General features: G+C 32.3%; 1 protein-coding gene across 1 annotated transcript in view; it reads right to left on the reverse strand.

Annotated features, from left to right (window-relative positions):
- Positions 1-817: 817 nt before the first annotated feature.
- LOC108904968 (nose resistant to fluoxetine protein 6-like) overlaps positions 818-18996 on the reverse strand; it is a 38777-nt gene continuing 20598 nt past the window's right edge. The window contains exons 2-11 of the mRNA XM_018707705.1: positions 16256-16417; positions 12862-13082; positions 10239-10447; positions 9539-9612; positions 4819-5003; positions 2764-3093; positions 2441-2634; positions 2259-2385; positions 2018-2207; positions 818-1965 (exon numbers count right to left, since the gene is read on the reverse strand). Of these exons, the coding sequence (XP_018563221.1) occupies positions 1661-1965; positions 2018-2207; positions 2259-2385; positions 2441-2634; positions 2764-3093; positions 4819-5003; positions 9539-9612; positions 10239-10447; positions 12862-13082; positions 16256-16417 (1997 nt within the window). The 3' untranslated portion in view covers positions 818-1660. The remainder of the gene's footprint in view (positions 1966-2017; positions 2208-2258; positions 2386-2440; positions 2635-2763; positions 3094-4818; positions 5004-9538; positions 9613-10238; positions 10448-12861; positions 13083-16255; positions 16418-18996) is intronic.

Genomic DNA, 18996 nt, shown 5'->3' on the forward strand with positions numbered 1-18996 from the left:
AATCCTCTGTCCATTGACCACTCTATCCCAATAACCCCTTAACCCCATAATCTCAAAATGCGTTATCAGGGAACATGGCAGACTATTGCTGGAATTTGAAAAGAGCTACAAACAAAAATCATAAACGGCATTCACTCTGTAGATCTTTTGAAAGTAAAGTGTTACCACAAAAAAATCTAAAGAACATAAATAAAGGTAGGAGTTTCATTTTTTATAATTTATTAATCGTTCTTTTACACATAGTCAATTTATCTTATTATTTTATTTTTGCTATTTGTGTGAGGCAAGGGGAATACACTTTCAAAAAACACCATGAAAAATGAGAGGTAAGAAGACCTCACTTAATAAAGCACCCCAAAGGGAACGAAAGCGTACTACGTCCTAGTCGTTGTTCCTGGGTTCTGTAAAACATAGGTTCTCTTAAAGAAAGTCTAACCGGGTTATGGACTTTCGGAGTTATAGAATATAGAACATTTGATGAATGTGGGTTTAAGGCTCAAGAAGCATGCATGGCTCGAAGATACTGTATTTCAGGACTTCAACACGCATAAGTCTCTTTCTTACCGGGTTCTGGGATTTTGCGGTTATAGCATTTTGATGTTATGGGGTTATTGGGATTGAGTGGTCAATGGATAGAGGATTTATTGCGTTTTTGGGCCTATTTTTTGAGGTTATGAAAAATCCAGGGGTTAAATGGACCCCGAATTTCGATTAAATGACCCCGAAAACATATAATAGACATAGTTAGACTCCAGGGGGAATTTTCTCGATTTATTTTGTGGAGCTGTGTAATAGAATAGTTCTTAAATAAACAAAGTGTATATTTATCATTTATTTTATATTTACAAATAATATAAATGTAGTTACTTAAAATACTGTTCTCTAATAGAAGTTGGCAATTTTTTGCATGGCATGTACATAAAAAAAAATATATTTCCAGTGGCGGCTCGTGAAAATTAAAGTAGTCATATTTTGATAATGGAAGCATGGGATTCTTAGGGAATGATTTCAGTGCAGAGAACTTTCGTGACAAACAAATTTCGAACGAAATTTGCAAAATAAAAAATTTAAATCGGAGATACAACCAGCTGTATATTTAGTTTTTTGTCATAATATAATTTTTATTTATTATATTTAAACTTTAATCTGATACTACAGACATTCTGTTTTTCAAACTTTATAAAAAATTTTAAGAAAAATTAAAAAATGTCTATTTATATCTTCCAGATGACTATTAAAAAAATGTTTTGCTTATATGTTTGGAACTCCAAATTCTATTTCACAAATTCTGAAATTTTTTCTTCATGAAAGTACCTTTTTGGCCCTAGAAATCATCCAATCATCATTATCAAAATCTGACCGAACACAAGCCGCCATTATGTATTTCCCATTTACAAATTTTTTTAATACATGAAATGTTTATTAGGGACTGCATTAGATGATCATATAATTGTGATTGTGTTTATTTACTCATATCCGGAATGCATTGTCAACTTAATAATGAATTTAATTTTTAAATTGTTTATATATTTTTTTATGATGCCGAAAAACACCTTCAACATTCTTTATGATTATACAACTTTTGTGACTAGTTTGCACATATATTCAATCACTGGGTTCCTGGCATTATGTGACTACAGTCACACAGAAGCAAGATACTTCATGAATGTTTTTTCTCCTTGGTTAAATCATAGTTCCTATCTTCCTGCTTGTGTTTCCCCTTTATCAAGTTATTTCTAATATTTTGGAAAGGCAATTCAAATGTCAGAGTCAAAACTACTGATAAGAGCACAACCCAGAAGTACTCCTTCAGATTCAGAATCATTCTGAAGAAACTAGCGTTTTCTGATGATCTTGTTACTCCAACATTGTAGAAATATATTGGAAACTGTGTGAGGTATACAGTGTACGATATTTTTGTCCAAAATCTAAATATTGGAGCTGAAAGAAAGCTGCCCACCAAACCTGAAAAATTAAAAGTGAAATAGTTCCATTTATATTAATCGTTCACTTTTACCCCTGTATCCTGCTTGTACAGTGAAAATTATCCAACAGAATGAAATGCACCAAAGGATAGGAGATATCGCCGCATACCATGCGGCATCAGTTGGGTCATAAACATAGTCTATAGAGCTCATAAATGATGGTCCAAAGTAGGATATAATAAAACTAAATAATGCTATTGTATTACCAAAACGTATTCGAGTCTAAAAGAAAAACTGTCGTAAGAAACATAAAGAATATTTTAATTTTTTTACCTTTGTTAATTGTATATGCCTAAAGCTTCGAAGGATATAGCCTAGAAATATTCCCATTATGTAAACAGTAGCTCTATGTACCGGTAAGATGTACATATTATCGGCAGTTTCGAAGAGTTGTTGCACCCTAGAAAATAATTGCTTTAGTGTTAAACTTGCTAGTTAAGAACGTGTATATTTACGATGTTCCAAAATGAACATAATTGGATAACCTCATGGAATATGTAACATAATATCGCATAAATGTGGAAATTGATGCTAAAGTAATTAGGATGATTGTTCCATTTTTGGGCCACTTCCAAATCATCAGGATTAAGAATGGAGATATAAAGAATAGTTGTGTATCAATACCTACATGATGGGTATGGGTCAAACACTAAAAGAGAAAAAGCATATTTAAATGAAAACTCTGTAAAGTTATCCTGAAGATAAAAAAATTAGTAGTATTTTTGCAATGTATTAGGCAAGGGTTTAAAATATTAACTACTAAATAGATTATAGTTACCATGTCTTTAAATCCAAAGTAGTTATGAATAAACAATAAATTCCGCCACCAATATTTCTTACAAATTGTAGAATGGTGTGTCACTACTAAATTCCATAATGGGCCACTATCAATCCATGGTAAGACGAAGGTACAAAAAATAATTACAGCTGCGAATGATGGTACAATTCTAAATAATCTTGAAATGTACTCTTGAATTATGTTTATTTCCTTATTCCTATTTAGTTTCCCCAAAAGGGAATACGTTGTTAAAGTAGCAGAAATCATTATGAAGGGATCAGTGTACAAGCTAGCTGCTCTTCCCAAGACACTAAATGGTCGAGATATGTACTAAAACAAAAAGTATAATAAAGACATTTTGCTTTGATACCGTAGTGCCACAGCGATTTTTCTGTGGGAATAGGCATCCAAAATTATTGTGAACAATGTCTAGATACTTTTAAATGTCCAAAAATCATCAGTTTTAAAATACTGCTGTTATTTTTTCTTTATACAGTTAATTATGCTCAATTCCAACACTATGGTCTTATTTAAAAAAAAAATATGTTTTGGGGGAATTAGTAGAAACTCATTTTGTGCAAAATTGATTTGTTGGTTTTAATGAAGGAATAAGTTTCACTTATGTGATAGAAACGTACAATTTTTATTATTTTTAATGATGTCAGATTTGAAACGGCGAATTTTGTCATAAAAAAAGTGAATGGTTCGGAATTTTAATACAAAAACCTAATATAAGTTTAAAATAATTTATATTTTAATAAATAATTTAACATTACTGCCACTTTCTAAATCAAACAATGAATTTGTTAAAATTAAAAATATAACAATATCTAAGTACTCAGTAACCGATAGATTCTATTTTCTTTGTAAATTGAAAGTTTTTCCACACCCAAAAACAGTATATCTACAATCTTTAGTTTAAAATTGCCGCCGATCTATTGAGAAATCAATTCGACAAATAGCATGGTACATGTATACTCCTCGCTGTTTATGTTCTCCTATTAACAAATAGGGAAATTTCCCTCGGATTCGAGCTTATGGTTGCTTAAAATTGTCTCCCACGCTCGCACGATCATTCCGTTAACCGAAAATATGCTTCCCATAATAGAAATAACATGGCCATAGGTGCCGGCGTAGCAAAAGACGTAATCGATTCATTTTATTTTTACTTCTTGTGCGTATGGGTTCCTAATACAAAAGTAAGAATATCGCGTCCAGAGCGCCAAAGTACTGGGAATCGGAAGGAACACAAAACGTTCGCCGAAGATGCGAAATTACCAGACGAGGAGTAGGATACCAGCAACGCGAACAACTTTACGTAGTTCGTTTTATAGAAGCGGCTACCGATAAGTCTCCTCTCACTCATGTTCTCCTAGTATAATGCCAGACGAATCCGACTCCAAACGCGTTCGGATTCACACGCCAGACGATGTGGCTTCCTTTAAACGGGATTAAGGTTCTGTGTGCTTTTTCGTTTTATGGGATCCTGTTACAAATTTGGTTATTGTAGAGTAAAATGGTTTTGAAATTATTTTGGAGCGTGACTATCGTTTCAATGTGTCACTGGTTACTAAACTGAATACTTCACACAGCATAAACACTTCTTCCTACCTATTCTATCCTTTGTGATAGAAGTACGCAGGCGTCAGAGAAAAAATTCTTCTTAAATTGATATGGTTATTTATGGACTGCACTACATAGATACCTTATTATTTATTATGTAGTTTTAGTACTTGTATACTTTATACGAAAATATAATAACAGTAACCGATAACACTCTGTCTTGTCTGTAAAAGAAATAAACGCAATATTGTGTTTATTTATATTTTTTTAAATTTATCAGTTACTACAGACAATTGTATTTAATAATTAATGAATCTTTTAATTTAATTTAATTAATTTAATCTTGTCTTGAAGTTGGAAACTTTAAAATGAAACGGTTCAATTCGCAATGTTTTTCACTTGGATACTTTTCTGTGTTATGTTGATAGATTATACGGAAGAAATATGTATTAGGAGAATCGGCATAAAGAAAATGAAAGAAAATTCATTTACCTCGACAAATTCTGTTCTGTTGGCAAATGGAAGGAAAAATAGAGCCATTGACTTATGAGCCAATAAGAGCAATATGGCATTTAAACTTCTTATTCCATGAACCGCTTCTATATCATCAGAGCTTCTTTTTATAGTCGTCAGAGATTTTAAATTTTTCTTTAGAGAAAAGGCTACAATCCATTTACCTGAAACAAAATATTTGCAGTCAAATTCACATCTGTTCAATATTAAATATATTCAGTGCCTGATTTACAGTGGTGTGAGCCTGTAGGCTTAAAATTGCTGGGGGCCTATTCAAAAAATTATATTTTTCAGAATAATTTTTCTTTCTTGTCCATGATGGGGACGTCTTAAAAAATTTTTGTTAACATGGTGGGGGTCCCTAGTTGGTGGGGGACTGTAGGCTGCAGCCTACACCAGCCTATTAGACCGGAGTAATGGAAGGTAACCGAGAGACAAGTACGATAAACTAAATTTAAAAGATGGGCTGCGGGACACCTTTGTGGAAATTCAATTTTTCTTTTCAAAAAAATAATGTGTACAGCGACGTATTTCTCACTTATGCCATATTCGTAAGTTGAAGAGAAATATCGATTTTATCACAAAATTTTTTTGGCATAAGTGTCGCAAGGGACCTAAAAATGGAAAACTTTGTAAGAAAATGTGAAAAACATCTTTATTTGTCTACCAATTTCTCATTAATGCCAATTAGAAATATGACATTATTATATTCGAAAAGCTCATAAAAATCATTGGCATAAGTCCTACTAAGGACTAAAGAAAATAGAGCTTTGGAAAAGCTGCGGAAAAATTTTATTTTTATTCTATAACTTTCCCATTTATGCTGTTGAAAATTTATGATACTATAAATAATGTACTGTGCCAAGTAGGCATCACCCCTCTATGGATCCAATATGAAGGCATAAGTCCCAAAGTTGTAGGAAAATTCATGAAAATGTTTATGTCTTTTTCACTTATGCCATTTTGCATGCACGTAGAAAACTACATTATAGAGTCAAATAAATGTAGGCATAAGTCCACATTGGATTTTCATGTTGCAAATTAATTTGAATTTTAATACGAGTCAGGTCGACAAAGTAGAAAAATAATAGAAAATTGACACAATTTTCTCGTTTATGCCATTTCGAACACTAGTAGAAAATATTATTAAAAGCCACTTTCAAGAGTGGCATGAATGCCACAAGGTACTTATGCCAATATTTTTTATGAGCTTTTGGAATATAATGTCATATTTCTAATTGGCGTTAATGAGAAATTGGTAGACAAATAAAGATGTTTTTCACATTTTCTTACAAAGTTTTCCATTTTTAGGTCCCTTGCGACACTTATGCCAAAAAAATTTTGTGATAAAATCGATAGTTCTCTTCAACTTACAAACATGGCATAAGTGAGAAATACTTGTCTCTCGGTTACCTTTCAGTACTCTCAGAGGCATAAACGAGAAAGACGTCGTCGAACTTCAGTCTAATATCTCCCGGTCTATATAGGTAAATCAGGCACTGAATATATTGAGGAAATAGTTTTTCCATTACAAAATATACAATAAATAAAATAATTCTAAATACAGTGCCTCAGAAAAGGTTGGAAATAAGTTCATGTATAATTTTACACTTGCTTTTAGTGCCACCATACAAACGTGTATGCAAAATTTCAGCTCAATCGGTTGGGGATTAACTGTTTTAAAATTCAGTTACAAAGTTTGACCCATAACAAGGTAAGTTAAGTTAAATAAAAGCTTATATAAAAATGAAAAGGTTCCATATGTTCAAATTTGTTTCTAAAGAGTCATAACTTTATAGCCTATTTTAAGTGTAAAGTTTTTAGTTAAAAAAAAACGGCTGAGATAGAAATATTAATTTTAACATGAATACACTGCCAGTAACTATTAGTATATTAGCTACCCATTGTTTTACCATCTCTAAAGAACTAAAATTATATTGTACAATTTACATTTTTCTTTCAAAAGAAATCTAAACTGTACCTATATTATAAAGTAGTTTATTTATTTAGAAACATTTTATTTCTTGTTTTGAATGGAAAAATTACACTTTTGATATTTGAAGAATTTTTGGACATTGAGGCTTGTGTAATAATTCTAATTGTCAACTCTTATCGTTGCTGTTATCAAATCACTGAATATAAATCAAATTTAGTCCTTCATTCTTTTATATGTAGTAAGTACATCAGGTCAATTAGTAAATAGAAATTAGGAAAAATTAATTCCTGGGCTGAAATCAGCTAAAAACGCAAAAAATCCAAATAAATGTCGCCTGTCAAATTGCCCTCAAAGAAATAAGGTCCCAGTATGCAATTTCCTACTATTCCAGCCCAAACATTCATTTTTTCCCGCTGTTGTGTATGATTTTCTTGTTTTCCAAAACCCAGTATTTTGCCTGTTCATAGTTCCGTTTAAGCAAAAAGTTGCTTCGTCAGTGAAAATTATGTGATTTTTTAAATCGGATTGTCTTTCAAATATCTACATTTCTTATTTTCCCGCAAAACTGTAATCTTCTGTAACTTTGTAAGGATGCCACTTTTAAGACTACAGAGTTTTGTGAACTAAGGACTTCGACAAGTTGAAGATCTAATGGATGAGTGAGGATTTTCAGTAACAGCGAGCATCACATTTTGATGGTCATTTTCGCTTACTGTTCTTCGCCTTCCTGATCCAGTGGATACTTTACTTATTGTAGCTAGACTAATTCTCTGGTCTAAATATTTATGATAAATAAATCAATTCTTTGTTTTTCACTTAAACGGGCAACCATTTTTCAAAATAATTTAACAACGAAAGAATTGGAACCAAAATGATTCACTTTATACCTAAGGTAATCTGGTGAATTTTGTGTTTATCAATGTATTTTTATTTGAGAAAAAAAGCTTTAAAGTAAGTACAAAAAGATTAATAAAGAGAAGGCACGTTTCTTAAAGTATACAGAAGAGACTATGATTGTTTAAAATAGTCGTCAGTACGACATAAAAGACAATTTTTTACATTTTTTGACAACTATGACAGAAAAGTCTTTAGAAAGGCTATCTATTTTACTATAAAATATGGAGTCCTATTAAAAAAAATGTCGGTAATGTTATAGGTCTGTCAAACATGGCTCAAAAGAACAAAAAATATTGCAAAAAAGTGACAATTTTTATTTACTAATTGACCTGTTTCAGCGATTTTTTAAAATCTGAACTGGAAAAAAAATATGAATTTTGTTCCATCATTTTGGGACACACTGTATATAGCTTCATCCGTCTCTACAACCTAATGCAGAACCTATTAGCATATATCAACAATATTTGAAGCTTAGTAAATCGAGGTTTACAGTTATAAAGTTATGCTACTGTCGCTATTTTACATAAATCACTAAATATTATTATACTTATATCTACAATTCTACATAAAAATAATCTCTTTTTAAATCATTTAAAACTTACTGCATCATTATCAAGAATTAGGTCTTATATTTATATGACCTTTTAGGAGTAGATACTATGTAAAGCTTTTAAAATAACATTTTCAATAGATACAACTTTTTATACAATTTAGTTACTGCTATTTAAACAAATGTCGAACATTTACATTGTAATATGTTTAATTTAACAGGCACAATAAAAACTTATTTTAGTATTGTATGGTGTAACATAATTTATAACAAATTTGGAGATACACCCTTTTGAATTAGCAGGACAGTATTATTCTTTTGCAAAAGGCTGTTACTCGTAACTGTTTTACAGAAACTTTCTCGTCACATATAAGTAAGAATATTTTTGAAAATTGAAATTTCATTCACAAGAACTATGGAAAATAACGAAGGGCATCAAAAGTTAATAACTAAATACAGCATTATAATATATTTTTGTTTTAGTTTTGAGTTTATTTTGTTCTAAGCCAATGTCCGTGAGTAAATCGTACATTTCAGGTTCGTATTAAGAAACCGAGGTATTTATAGGAGCAACATTTTGTATATAATAACGGCGTATAAGTGAAATCACCAAACATTTTCTTATCGATAATTAAATGTTAAATAAATCAAGTTTAAAATATAACTGCTGGACTAGAGACTATATGACTACGTAGTAGAACAAAAGGGTATCGTTAGTAGATTGTACATTCCACAGTTTTAATTTGCTGAAATGTGTCGTATGTACACATTAGGTGTTCCCTAAGCTGTAATTTAATTAAAATAAAAATGTAAACTTGTTTTTTATGCTACAACGTATTAATTACATATTTAATTTTAAATATTTTAAATATGATATCATTATGATTTCCTCTTCAACCGTTAATTATTCAAATTCAATTTTTGACAAAGAAGTCTTGTTAATTTTCTTGCACTCTATGAATAATGGTCACTACCATATACTCGTATACAATGAAATATTTATTATATTGTCTAAATGTAGGTATTTATTAGTGGTGTGTCTAATTTTCTTATATTTCTGTTAAATTTACGGTGTGCCAATATATAAAAAAGTAAGAAATGTTTGTGCTTGTTTTATGTCATGTACAATTCACTTACTGATCTTAGACCTAAAAGGATATGTATTAAAATATTTTTAATTTGCCCCCTCCCCAGTCTTGGAATCCGAATTAGCGGCGCCCTTATATGTATATAACATATTCAGTTTTTTATTTTGGATGAATGGCACATAATGTGTTTTTTAATTTGGTAATTATAGAAAATACGAGTATACTTACTTTTTTCTTCACATGCCAAATAGTCATAAGCAGTAGCAAATAATTCTCCCAAAATGGTCGCAACAAAAAATGATCTAAAAAAGAACACATTATTAAAAGGCAATAAAACGCAAAATAATATTTTTATCAAATCGTCATCCGTCAGTTGAGATTTGAACATTGTTGATTAAAGTTATAATTTTCATCTTAATTAGGTAATTAACAGATCCTAAATTTGAGACAATTTATAGTGGTTTTACGGCTTTCACAACCCGTGCTGTTGTTTAAAGTAAGATGTTTTTTTTTGGGTTTTTATGCCGGGGTCTATGTACTCACGGCGAAGCATTTGCAGAGTCGCAACTGAAAATGACTTCAGTGAAGAACAACGAAACGTTTAAAAGTACCTATTGGATGCGACCAGTTACAGATGCCACTACGGAACCTCTCAGACAACCACAATTGTCTGATGAGCGGTTCCATCCCTTGTGGCTTTAGAACCAACAAGAACCGAAATGAACACCAGGACGAGCTAAAGGTTCTAATAGCGCGTCCGCCCCCACAGAGCTTAGCCTGAGAACAGTCAAAGACTCCTGGTTAAGGCTAGCGAAGTGCAATGTAATTCTGGAACTGGTAGTGACAAGATACATAGACCATTGCAGAACAACTCAAAAAAACATCTTGTTTATATTGAAACAACTTAAACGAAAACGACGAATCTTACATTCCAATATATGTCGACAACGGCATATCCGTTTGGGTGGGCCTTTGACACATCGCTGGATCTACTTCATAACGTACTTTCAATTCTGTATTTTTTATCAAATTATCCATCGTCTTTTTCAATCCTAGTTCTACATCTTTGGTTGAGCAGGCGTTAGGAACACAAAGGGCCCAGTTTATACTTGAAAACCTAGGAACCCTGTGTCCTGGCTGAAACATCAATTTTGTGACATAACATTTAGATTTATACAGGGTGTTTCTAAAATAGGGTTCCAAACTTCTGCTGCGTTTATAACTCATTAAAATAAGCCAAACAGTTCCTATTAATATGTGCCCTAAAATGCACCCTTAGGAAGTTATATGCCCTTAAAAGGGCTCAAACAAAACTGTTTTTTTTTTTTTCAAATAAATTGCAGTTATGAAGGATCCGATCATTTAATAAATAATTTAGGACATAAACTAAGACTATTTAAATTTAGAGTTACACTTACTAATTAAAGAACTAATTACTACTGCAGACAATAGCTAAATGTGAAATAGAAAATAATGGGATTAAAATTAGTAATAATAAGTTAAATTACAAGAACTGCTCGAAGTGACCACCTTGCATTTCGATGCATAATCTAGCTCGACGCTTCAATGATTTGCGAACTCTTTGGAAAATTCTAGGTGTTTGCCTTATTTCCATGCACGCGGTTTCAATTTCCTCCCGTAGTTGCTGAATGGTCTCAATTGGAATTTTATAAACCTTTGCCTTAAGTTGACCCCACAAAAAATAGTCCAGGGGGTTAAGGTCAGGGGAACGTGGAGGCCAGGGAACAGGACCTCCTCGGCCTATCCATTTTTCTCCATACAACTCATTTAAGTGTTGTCTTACATTATGTAGGTAATGAGGTGGCGCCCCGTCCTGCATAAACCATATGCTTTGGCGTTCAATTAAAGGGACATCTTCCAAAAGTCCTGGCAAGTCGTTAACTAAAAAATTGTAATAATCCTCACCATTCAATCGATTAGGCAACACAAACGGTCCGATTAGCCGATCGCCTAAAATGCCTGCCCAAACGTTGACGGAAAACCGAATCTGATGTCTGGACTGAAATATGCTGTGTGGGTTTTCATCAGCCCATTCATGAGCGTTATGAAAATTGACATAACCATCTTTACTGAAGCTTGCCTCATCCGTAAACAAAATAAGAGATGCAAAATTCGGAATCCGCCTCGATTTTCGCAAAAACCATTGGCAGAACTGCCGACGCGGTTCGTAGTCATTCGGATTTAAAGCTTGAACACGCTGGATATGAAAAGGATGAAGTAGTTGTTCGCAAAGAATTCGCCAAATTACGGAAAAACTTATGTTATGCATACGTGCAACACTTCTTACACTAACCCTTGGATTGTCCTGCACAGCTCTCAATACATTTTCTTCCATCACCGGTGTTCTTACAAACCTGTCTCTGCCACGATCATTTACTCTTGGTTGGAACGAACCATTTTCTTTTAAACGTTGATGGATCCTCTGAAATACCTATCGAGAAGGAAGTCTTCTATTCGGGTATGCTGCCGCATACAGACGCCTCGCTTCTGATGCATTTCCAGCCGCACGGCCGTACATAAAGTGCATATCTGCCATTTCCGTGTTTGAATATGACTCCATTTTATGAGTTGCAATAATGTTGTATACTTAAATTTTCCACTCACCACTTTTACAAATTAAACACTGCAAATCTCAATTGACAGTTTATCAATAACTTAAATTGTTAAGCGCTGTGGCAACGTCAGTCTTTTATTTGCCATGGTAAATAGATTTTTGTAATTTTTGGCCTAATAACTTAAAGAGCAGAGTAGGTTATTATAGCCGGTGCTGAGACTTCCCCCTCCACTTTCGACCTTGGGATGACCTTGGGCGACCTTGGATGACCTTGGGCGACCTTGGATGACCTTGGGATGACCTTGGATGACGTCATCCGTGCCCTGGATGACATTGATAGAGGTCACGGTGACCTTCACTTGACCTGGATGACATTGGTAGAGGTCACGGTGACCGTCACTTGACCTCTGCATATGGGAGGAGGCATTCGACATNCAGTTTTGTTTGAGCCCTTTTAAGGGCATATAGCTTCCTAAGGGTGCGTTTTAGGGCACATGTTAATAGGAACTTTTTGGCTTATTTTAATGAGTTATAAACGCAGCAGAAGTTTGTAACCCTATTTTAGAAACACCCTGTATACATTTTCAATTAGTTTTTATACTTTTATTTTGCTTTATAGGTTATTAGGGTTAATTGAAATTACTTAATTGTAATATTTTTTATAAAAATCTTATCAAAGAGTCACGTAATATTTTGTAGCAAATCTAGTAGTTATAAATATGACTTCATCTAAAATTACATTTTATACATTACAATTTTACATATAATATGTTTCTATGTTGTTGTACATATGTTATGTAATATTGTTTTATTTGTAGCCTTGAGAAAGACACAATAAAGGTGTCGAAACGTCGGCAAAAGAGTGAAGTTGTATATTTATTTCCCCAAACCCGTTAATACCTTTATTGAATTATTGTCACAGGTGTAATATTTTTAAAAAGTTACTAATAACAATATTAAATATTTCTATACGTACATCTTCCAACTTGCTTCGAAAATGGTAATGAGATTGCATCAATTTATGCAAACCTGCCAAATACGGACTTGGCGGGGTCTCGATTTCCAAAGAGACCAAACAGTATTGCCCAAAAATATGTTTGCTGGGCAAATTAGCTGAGAGACACATATCGAAATCGCCAAATTGATTCACGTTTCCATTTAGAATTCCCGATGGCAACTTGGCGGTGGAGTCATACACTGAAATAAACTAATTAATTAGTACGTTCACGATCTCTTTACGATACTCAATTGCATTTAGAGATGCACTGAAGCTACTTTCGATTTGTTCGTATAATAGCTGGTGCACCATATTAAAGTGTACTTGTGTATGAACTTGCATTAATGTAAAGGATATGACAGGGAAGTTGCGGCAAAGCTCAAGACAGCTGTCACACTAAAGTAAACAAAGAACGGGACCGAATTTTGTTCTAAAACGTCCTAAGAGCTTAACGATGTGGTCCTTCAAAAATGTAAAACATAGTTTGAATACAACACAGGAACTTGTAAATGCAGTTTTGAATCTGGCTCCAACATGAGTTCATCTTTGCAGTTATAATTAATATGAGTTTCATATATTGTATGCATTATACAATTATAACAAAGAAGAAACATATTTTTCCTCAATAGAGAGAACACACACATATCTTAACATTTCAAGAAATAAGTGAATATACAAAAACTCTTCTAAAATGCATACAACTGATTTGGAATTTCTGATAAATTTAATAGGGCCATTAATTTCTAAGAAAAACACCAAATTTTGACAAACAATCCCCATACTTATAAGATAAATTGACAGTCACTTTACTCGTACTTACTCACTATCAACATCAGTTCAAAATTATTATCTGGATTGAAGTCATTGATAGCCATATTCTCAGCTCTGTTGTTCTAACAAATTGCTTAAATGGAGAAAATTATTTTACTTTTCCCTAAGAAATAATCTATTAGAAAATTTGTCGTTATTAACAGCTCTAGCTGTTAGAGAGTTCTTGAATGAACAATATCCTGACCTGATCGATGGACAGGAGGGAAACACGTGCACCTATAAACTAGCCGGCTTGTTCATCGGTTTGAACATCCTGCTATTTCTTTTTGTGGGGTGTCTTGTGTGGTTTATTCATCTCCAGTTATAGTCTTTCCGATTTCAACCGAAGAACCAAGAGGTTGTCAGTATGTACCAGGTTCTGTCGCTGACGCAGCAACTCGGCAATGAAATATTTGAAAAACTTGTTTCCATATTTATTTAGCCATACCCATATACAAGTCTGATTGAACTAAACGTGGAGGTGGTAGAAATGTATACGCCAAGTTGAAGAATGCGAGCGCGGACAAACGAAATGCAAACACAGCTACATTGGGCCACTGGGCAATAAATCTGAGCTGTTAACATGTGTTTGACAAATTGCCCAACAGTGCAGTGCAGCAATGCGGAATTTGGTGTGATTCAGGTAATTTTAATTTATTATAGGCACCTTCTATTAATCATTGATATTACAATTGCGAAAGGGATAAATAATATTATTACAACATGGCATTTTGGAGACCTTTTGAAACTGAACAAAACGAAATTTACCATCAATACATATAAAATTGTTTGAGGCACAAATAGTTAAAATATGTTGTTGGCCATATGACTATATAATAGAAATTTTCTACACATTATATACAAATTATTATAATTTTTTTACCTTTAGCAAAAAACTTTTTTAGGAACGCCTATGAAAGTCATAAAATATTATTGCCAGGCGTTTTTTACATGTTCAACTGACTTCGGAAAGACTATAACAGCGAATATGAATTGCATAAACGAATTTTAAATGCAACAGTTTCATTGAAATATCTGAAACGATCCAGAGGCTTCAATTCAATATTTTGTGTATATGTTAATGTATATTATGTAAGTTATTTCTTTCAGACTAATATTGATAGAACCACAGACAATATAGTTTGCCGCAAACTATACAGGGTGTCTTACCACGAAATTCATCGATGGATATCTGGAAAACCACTGGAAGGATTTTTTTGAAATTGCGGTAGTAATGGGGCCTACCAAGCTAAAATATTTTCAAGGTCATGGTACTTCCGGTTATACCGGAAGTTGATACCAACTTTCTTATTTTAAATGAAACCCCCTGTATATTATTGCATTCTTGGGAACATTGATTTTTAAGTTAAAAACATAATAATATAGCACATTCCCTACTTAGGATTGACCGTTTCCAAGATATTTTGATTTTTAGGTAAAAATTGACAGACGTAGACTGTCAGCAAAATTTAATTTTCTCGGGCGAATTGGCCTTTTTGTAGATGATATAATTTATCGGATTTGACACGAAAATTTTCCAGTTTTTATACAAGGTGACCAAAAAAATTTATCAGTTCAGAAAATGTGGAAAACTCGAAATTTTTAAATGAAAACCAACATTTTTTTAACGTATTCGCATTCTGCACTAAAATTGAGTGTCTTTGTTAAAGTTTCCCTATACCTAAATCCAGTCGTTTTCATTTTATTTACGAACGAACATTTCCCTTTTCCTAAAATTGTGTTTTCATTTGTTTCGTACATTTTAGGTTGCACAAAATGCACAAATGCTTGCCTTACTCTATGTATCCAAATTTCCTTTGTTTTTACTGGAGTACTAAATACACTATTTTTTAGTCACCCAAATAAAATAGCATCTATCACCAGATTCCATTAGAGCAGCGATTCAGAAGGAACTAATCTGAAGGTGTGAAAAATGTTTAGAAATTGAAGGAAGACATTTATTAAAATAAATTTGACAATTAAAAATCTATGACAGTTGTCATGTTGATTGTTACTTACCTGTCACAGCCAACCTAAAGGGTGCGAAACAAATGGAAACGCCATTTTAAGAAAAGGTAAATATTTGTTCGTAAATGAAATGAAAATCTCTGAACTTAATATTCGATCATTTTTTTTGACCACCCTGTATAAAAACTGGAAAATTTTCATGTCAAATCCGATATATTAGGTTTTCCTCCACAAAATGTCCAATTTGCACAAAAAATTAACTTGTGTTTGCGAAAAAACTAAATTTTGCTGACACTGCATCTTTCAATTTTTGCCTAAAAGTCAAAATATCTCGGAAGCGGTCAATCCTAAGTATAGAGTTGTGTATATGTTTTCAATTTAAAAATAAATGCGATGCTTACCTAATTAGGAGGTTAAAAGAGTTTCTATGCCACTAAAATTTTTGAAAAATTTCAAGGGTTTTAAAACAATATTCCGAAAAACTACCATTTTTACAAAAATTTTGGTGACAGAATTACAGCACAAAAATAATGACAATTGATTTACTATGGGTTGCGATGCTTAAAATATAAATTATATTATTGATGTCACGTACTTTTGAGGGCCCACAATTTGAAATTCCTCAGATCGGCGATGTACCTCTTGCTTTGCAGGTGGCACTTCCTGCTGACGCCGACGACTCCGCTAAGGTCGAACGGTGGCAACGAGGAAAACAGGAGACTGGAGAAAAGGCTGGTAGTCACTTTGTATTCCGTATCTGTAACAAAAGTGCGTCATTAGGATATTAATTCTTTCGTGTTAAAATAGCTGCAGTATTCTTTATATGTGTTAAATAATGAATATTTATGCGTTCACGCAATAAATAATAAATATAGGTGGTGATGTTTGCAAAAATTATTAATACAGGATGTTTTTGCTTTGTTATAACCTCGGGAGGCTGTTTTTGAGTCTATCACATTAAATCAAATATGTAGTGTGAAGATGTTTGATGTAGATTGATGAAATTAGTTAAAGGTAAACGGTCACTAAATCCAGAATTTCGACGCCATTGGATATTACGGAAATTGGATAAATTTATTTAATTTTTCATCTTGAATTTCATTTCTAAGAAATCCCCCACTTTCTTAATTATTAAATTTTTAATCTTGGCGATTCTACAGTTTTCTTTCTGTTTTTTGAAAATATACCTCCTCGCTATTCCTCAGATACTATACATTGTAGCTACTAATCTGTAGATACTATAAAGCCAAAATTTATTTTTTTACTGGATATTGTAAATATATTTTAATGTTAATCAGAAAATGTAAACTTACAGAGTAGTTGTTGCCTGCAATTTATTCAAATATTTTCAGTATATTTCAGATAGTCCATTAGAGTTTTTTTTAACAAAAATGATTCTAGGATTCTAATTTTGTTGTTGTCATAGGTATGTAATTACTTGGATATTTTTGTAAAGATTTTGATCTATTGTAAAATAACAAGTTTTTCTGTGACACCTAACAATAGATTTTGCTGACGTTAGAAATTGATTTTTTAAATATAGATCAGACTAGAAAGAAATATTGAATTTCATAAATATATTATTATTCACTGTACCTGTTTCATGACTTATATAGTGTTATGATGTTTTAGCAATGCGATAAAAAAATGTCGTATAAATTAATAAAAATATATTTAAATCACTTTATTGTTTTACAAAAACGAAAATAAAAAAGTTGATAAAGCATCTACAGAATTCTTCGCTTTACACAAGCTTACAGAATTAATATTCATATACAGTAGGATCTCAGCAATCTTGATGTATTACGTAAGGTTAAAGTAAGGCTAATGAACTTGAACTTCAAATATCTTTCAAATCAATTTCACAAGAAGTAGTGATTAACAATGAATATTTATAACAGGTATATAAAAAGGTTAAGGTTATGCCTTTTAATGACTTCTCAGTATCATTTGTTTGGTTTCTAGGGCCAACAGAATACCGACATGTAACTATAAAGCTTCTCATGAAACCACACTACAAAATATACTCGACAATGTAAATAACAAATATCTCCTATATGTATTTCACAGGTATTTAATTATTTTCAGTAATAAGCCCACATAGTACATTGGATGTCCATTACATGTTTAGCTGTCACCAAAATCTGCATCCAATGGATGTCTACTTTTTGTCCAATTTAAGTCCACTAAGCGGATAATACTGGATAAAATAGATGATAGATGTACTATGAATAGTATGTTATAAAAGTCTAGTAATCAGTATATCCACTGGATATCCATAAATATACAGGATGTCCCACCGGGAATCGCCACTATCGATATCTCGGAAAGTACTGATTCGATAAATCTGAAAATGGCTACCTAATAAAGGCAGTAGGGTCAACACAGCTAAAATATTTAGAACTTTATGACACTTCCGGTTATACCGGAAACCGACATTAACTTTCTTATTTTAAATGGAACACCCTATATATATTATTGCAATTTCGGATTCTATGTGAAATTTGAGAGTCACTTTATTGAATATTCCCTAGGTTATAGATTTTGAGATAAAGAAAAATTTTGACAGACGCAAGGGTCCGCGGAGATCCTTGTAACTCTTTTCAGGAGCGTGATATCAAGTGGATTTTTGGTACCTGTAAAGGGCATATGTAACACTAAATTATGGTATACCAACAAATTAAAACATTTACTACTACGTGTTTCATTTTTGCTGTTACATTTTGATAACTTCAAACAGCTATAACCTTGTTAACTTAAATGGAACCCCTGTATTTTTTTTCTATGTCGTATGCAGATTGAAATTTCCTTTCAAACCATATAAGCATTCTTACGGTTGCCGTTACTACTTTTAGAACTCATAGAGATATTCGTAATTTTTTATTTTTGTGGCATTTTTTGTCGTATCGAACCTGTTGACAAATTGACCATGACCAGAAACACTCCAAAACAATTAAAATAACTTGACATTTGCTTAATGAACATTGTTTATTATAACGTATAATTTAATATAAATCAATTTATTTTTATACCAGGAAGCTATCACTGACGTATACCTCATTCATTTCCATATATCCAGCATACTAATACAAGTAGGTATTTAAAAAATTTAAATAAACGTATAAAATTAACTTCTTCTGAGAAACATTATAGAAATATTCATTTTTGAAGTTCATCTCAGAAATCTCATTACAAAAATATTCAATACATATGTATATTTTGAAATTCTGAAGAAGGTCTCTAGTCCTAATCTTGCGTTTTAGGTGATATTAATAATAATTCAAAGTAAATAGTTGCTAATGTTGCTATGCATATTAAATGTATCTAAGTTCTACA

The sequence above is a fragment of the Anoplophora glabripennis genome, unplaced genomic scaffold, assembly GCF_000390285.2.
Source record: "Anoplophora glabripennis isolate ALB-LARVAE unplaced genomic scaffold, Agla_2.0 scaffold48, whole genome shotgun sequence".
Lineage (NCBI taxonomy): Eukaryota > Metazoa > Arthropoda > Insecta > Coleoptera > Cerambycidae > Anoplophora > Anoplophora glabripennis.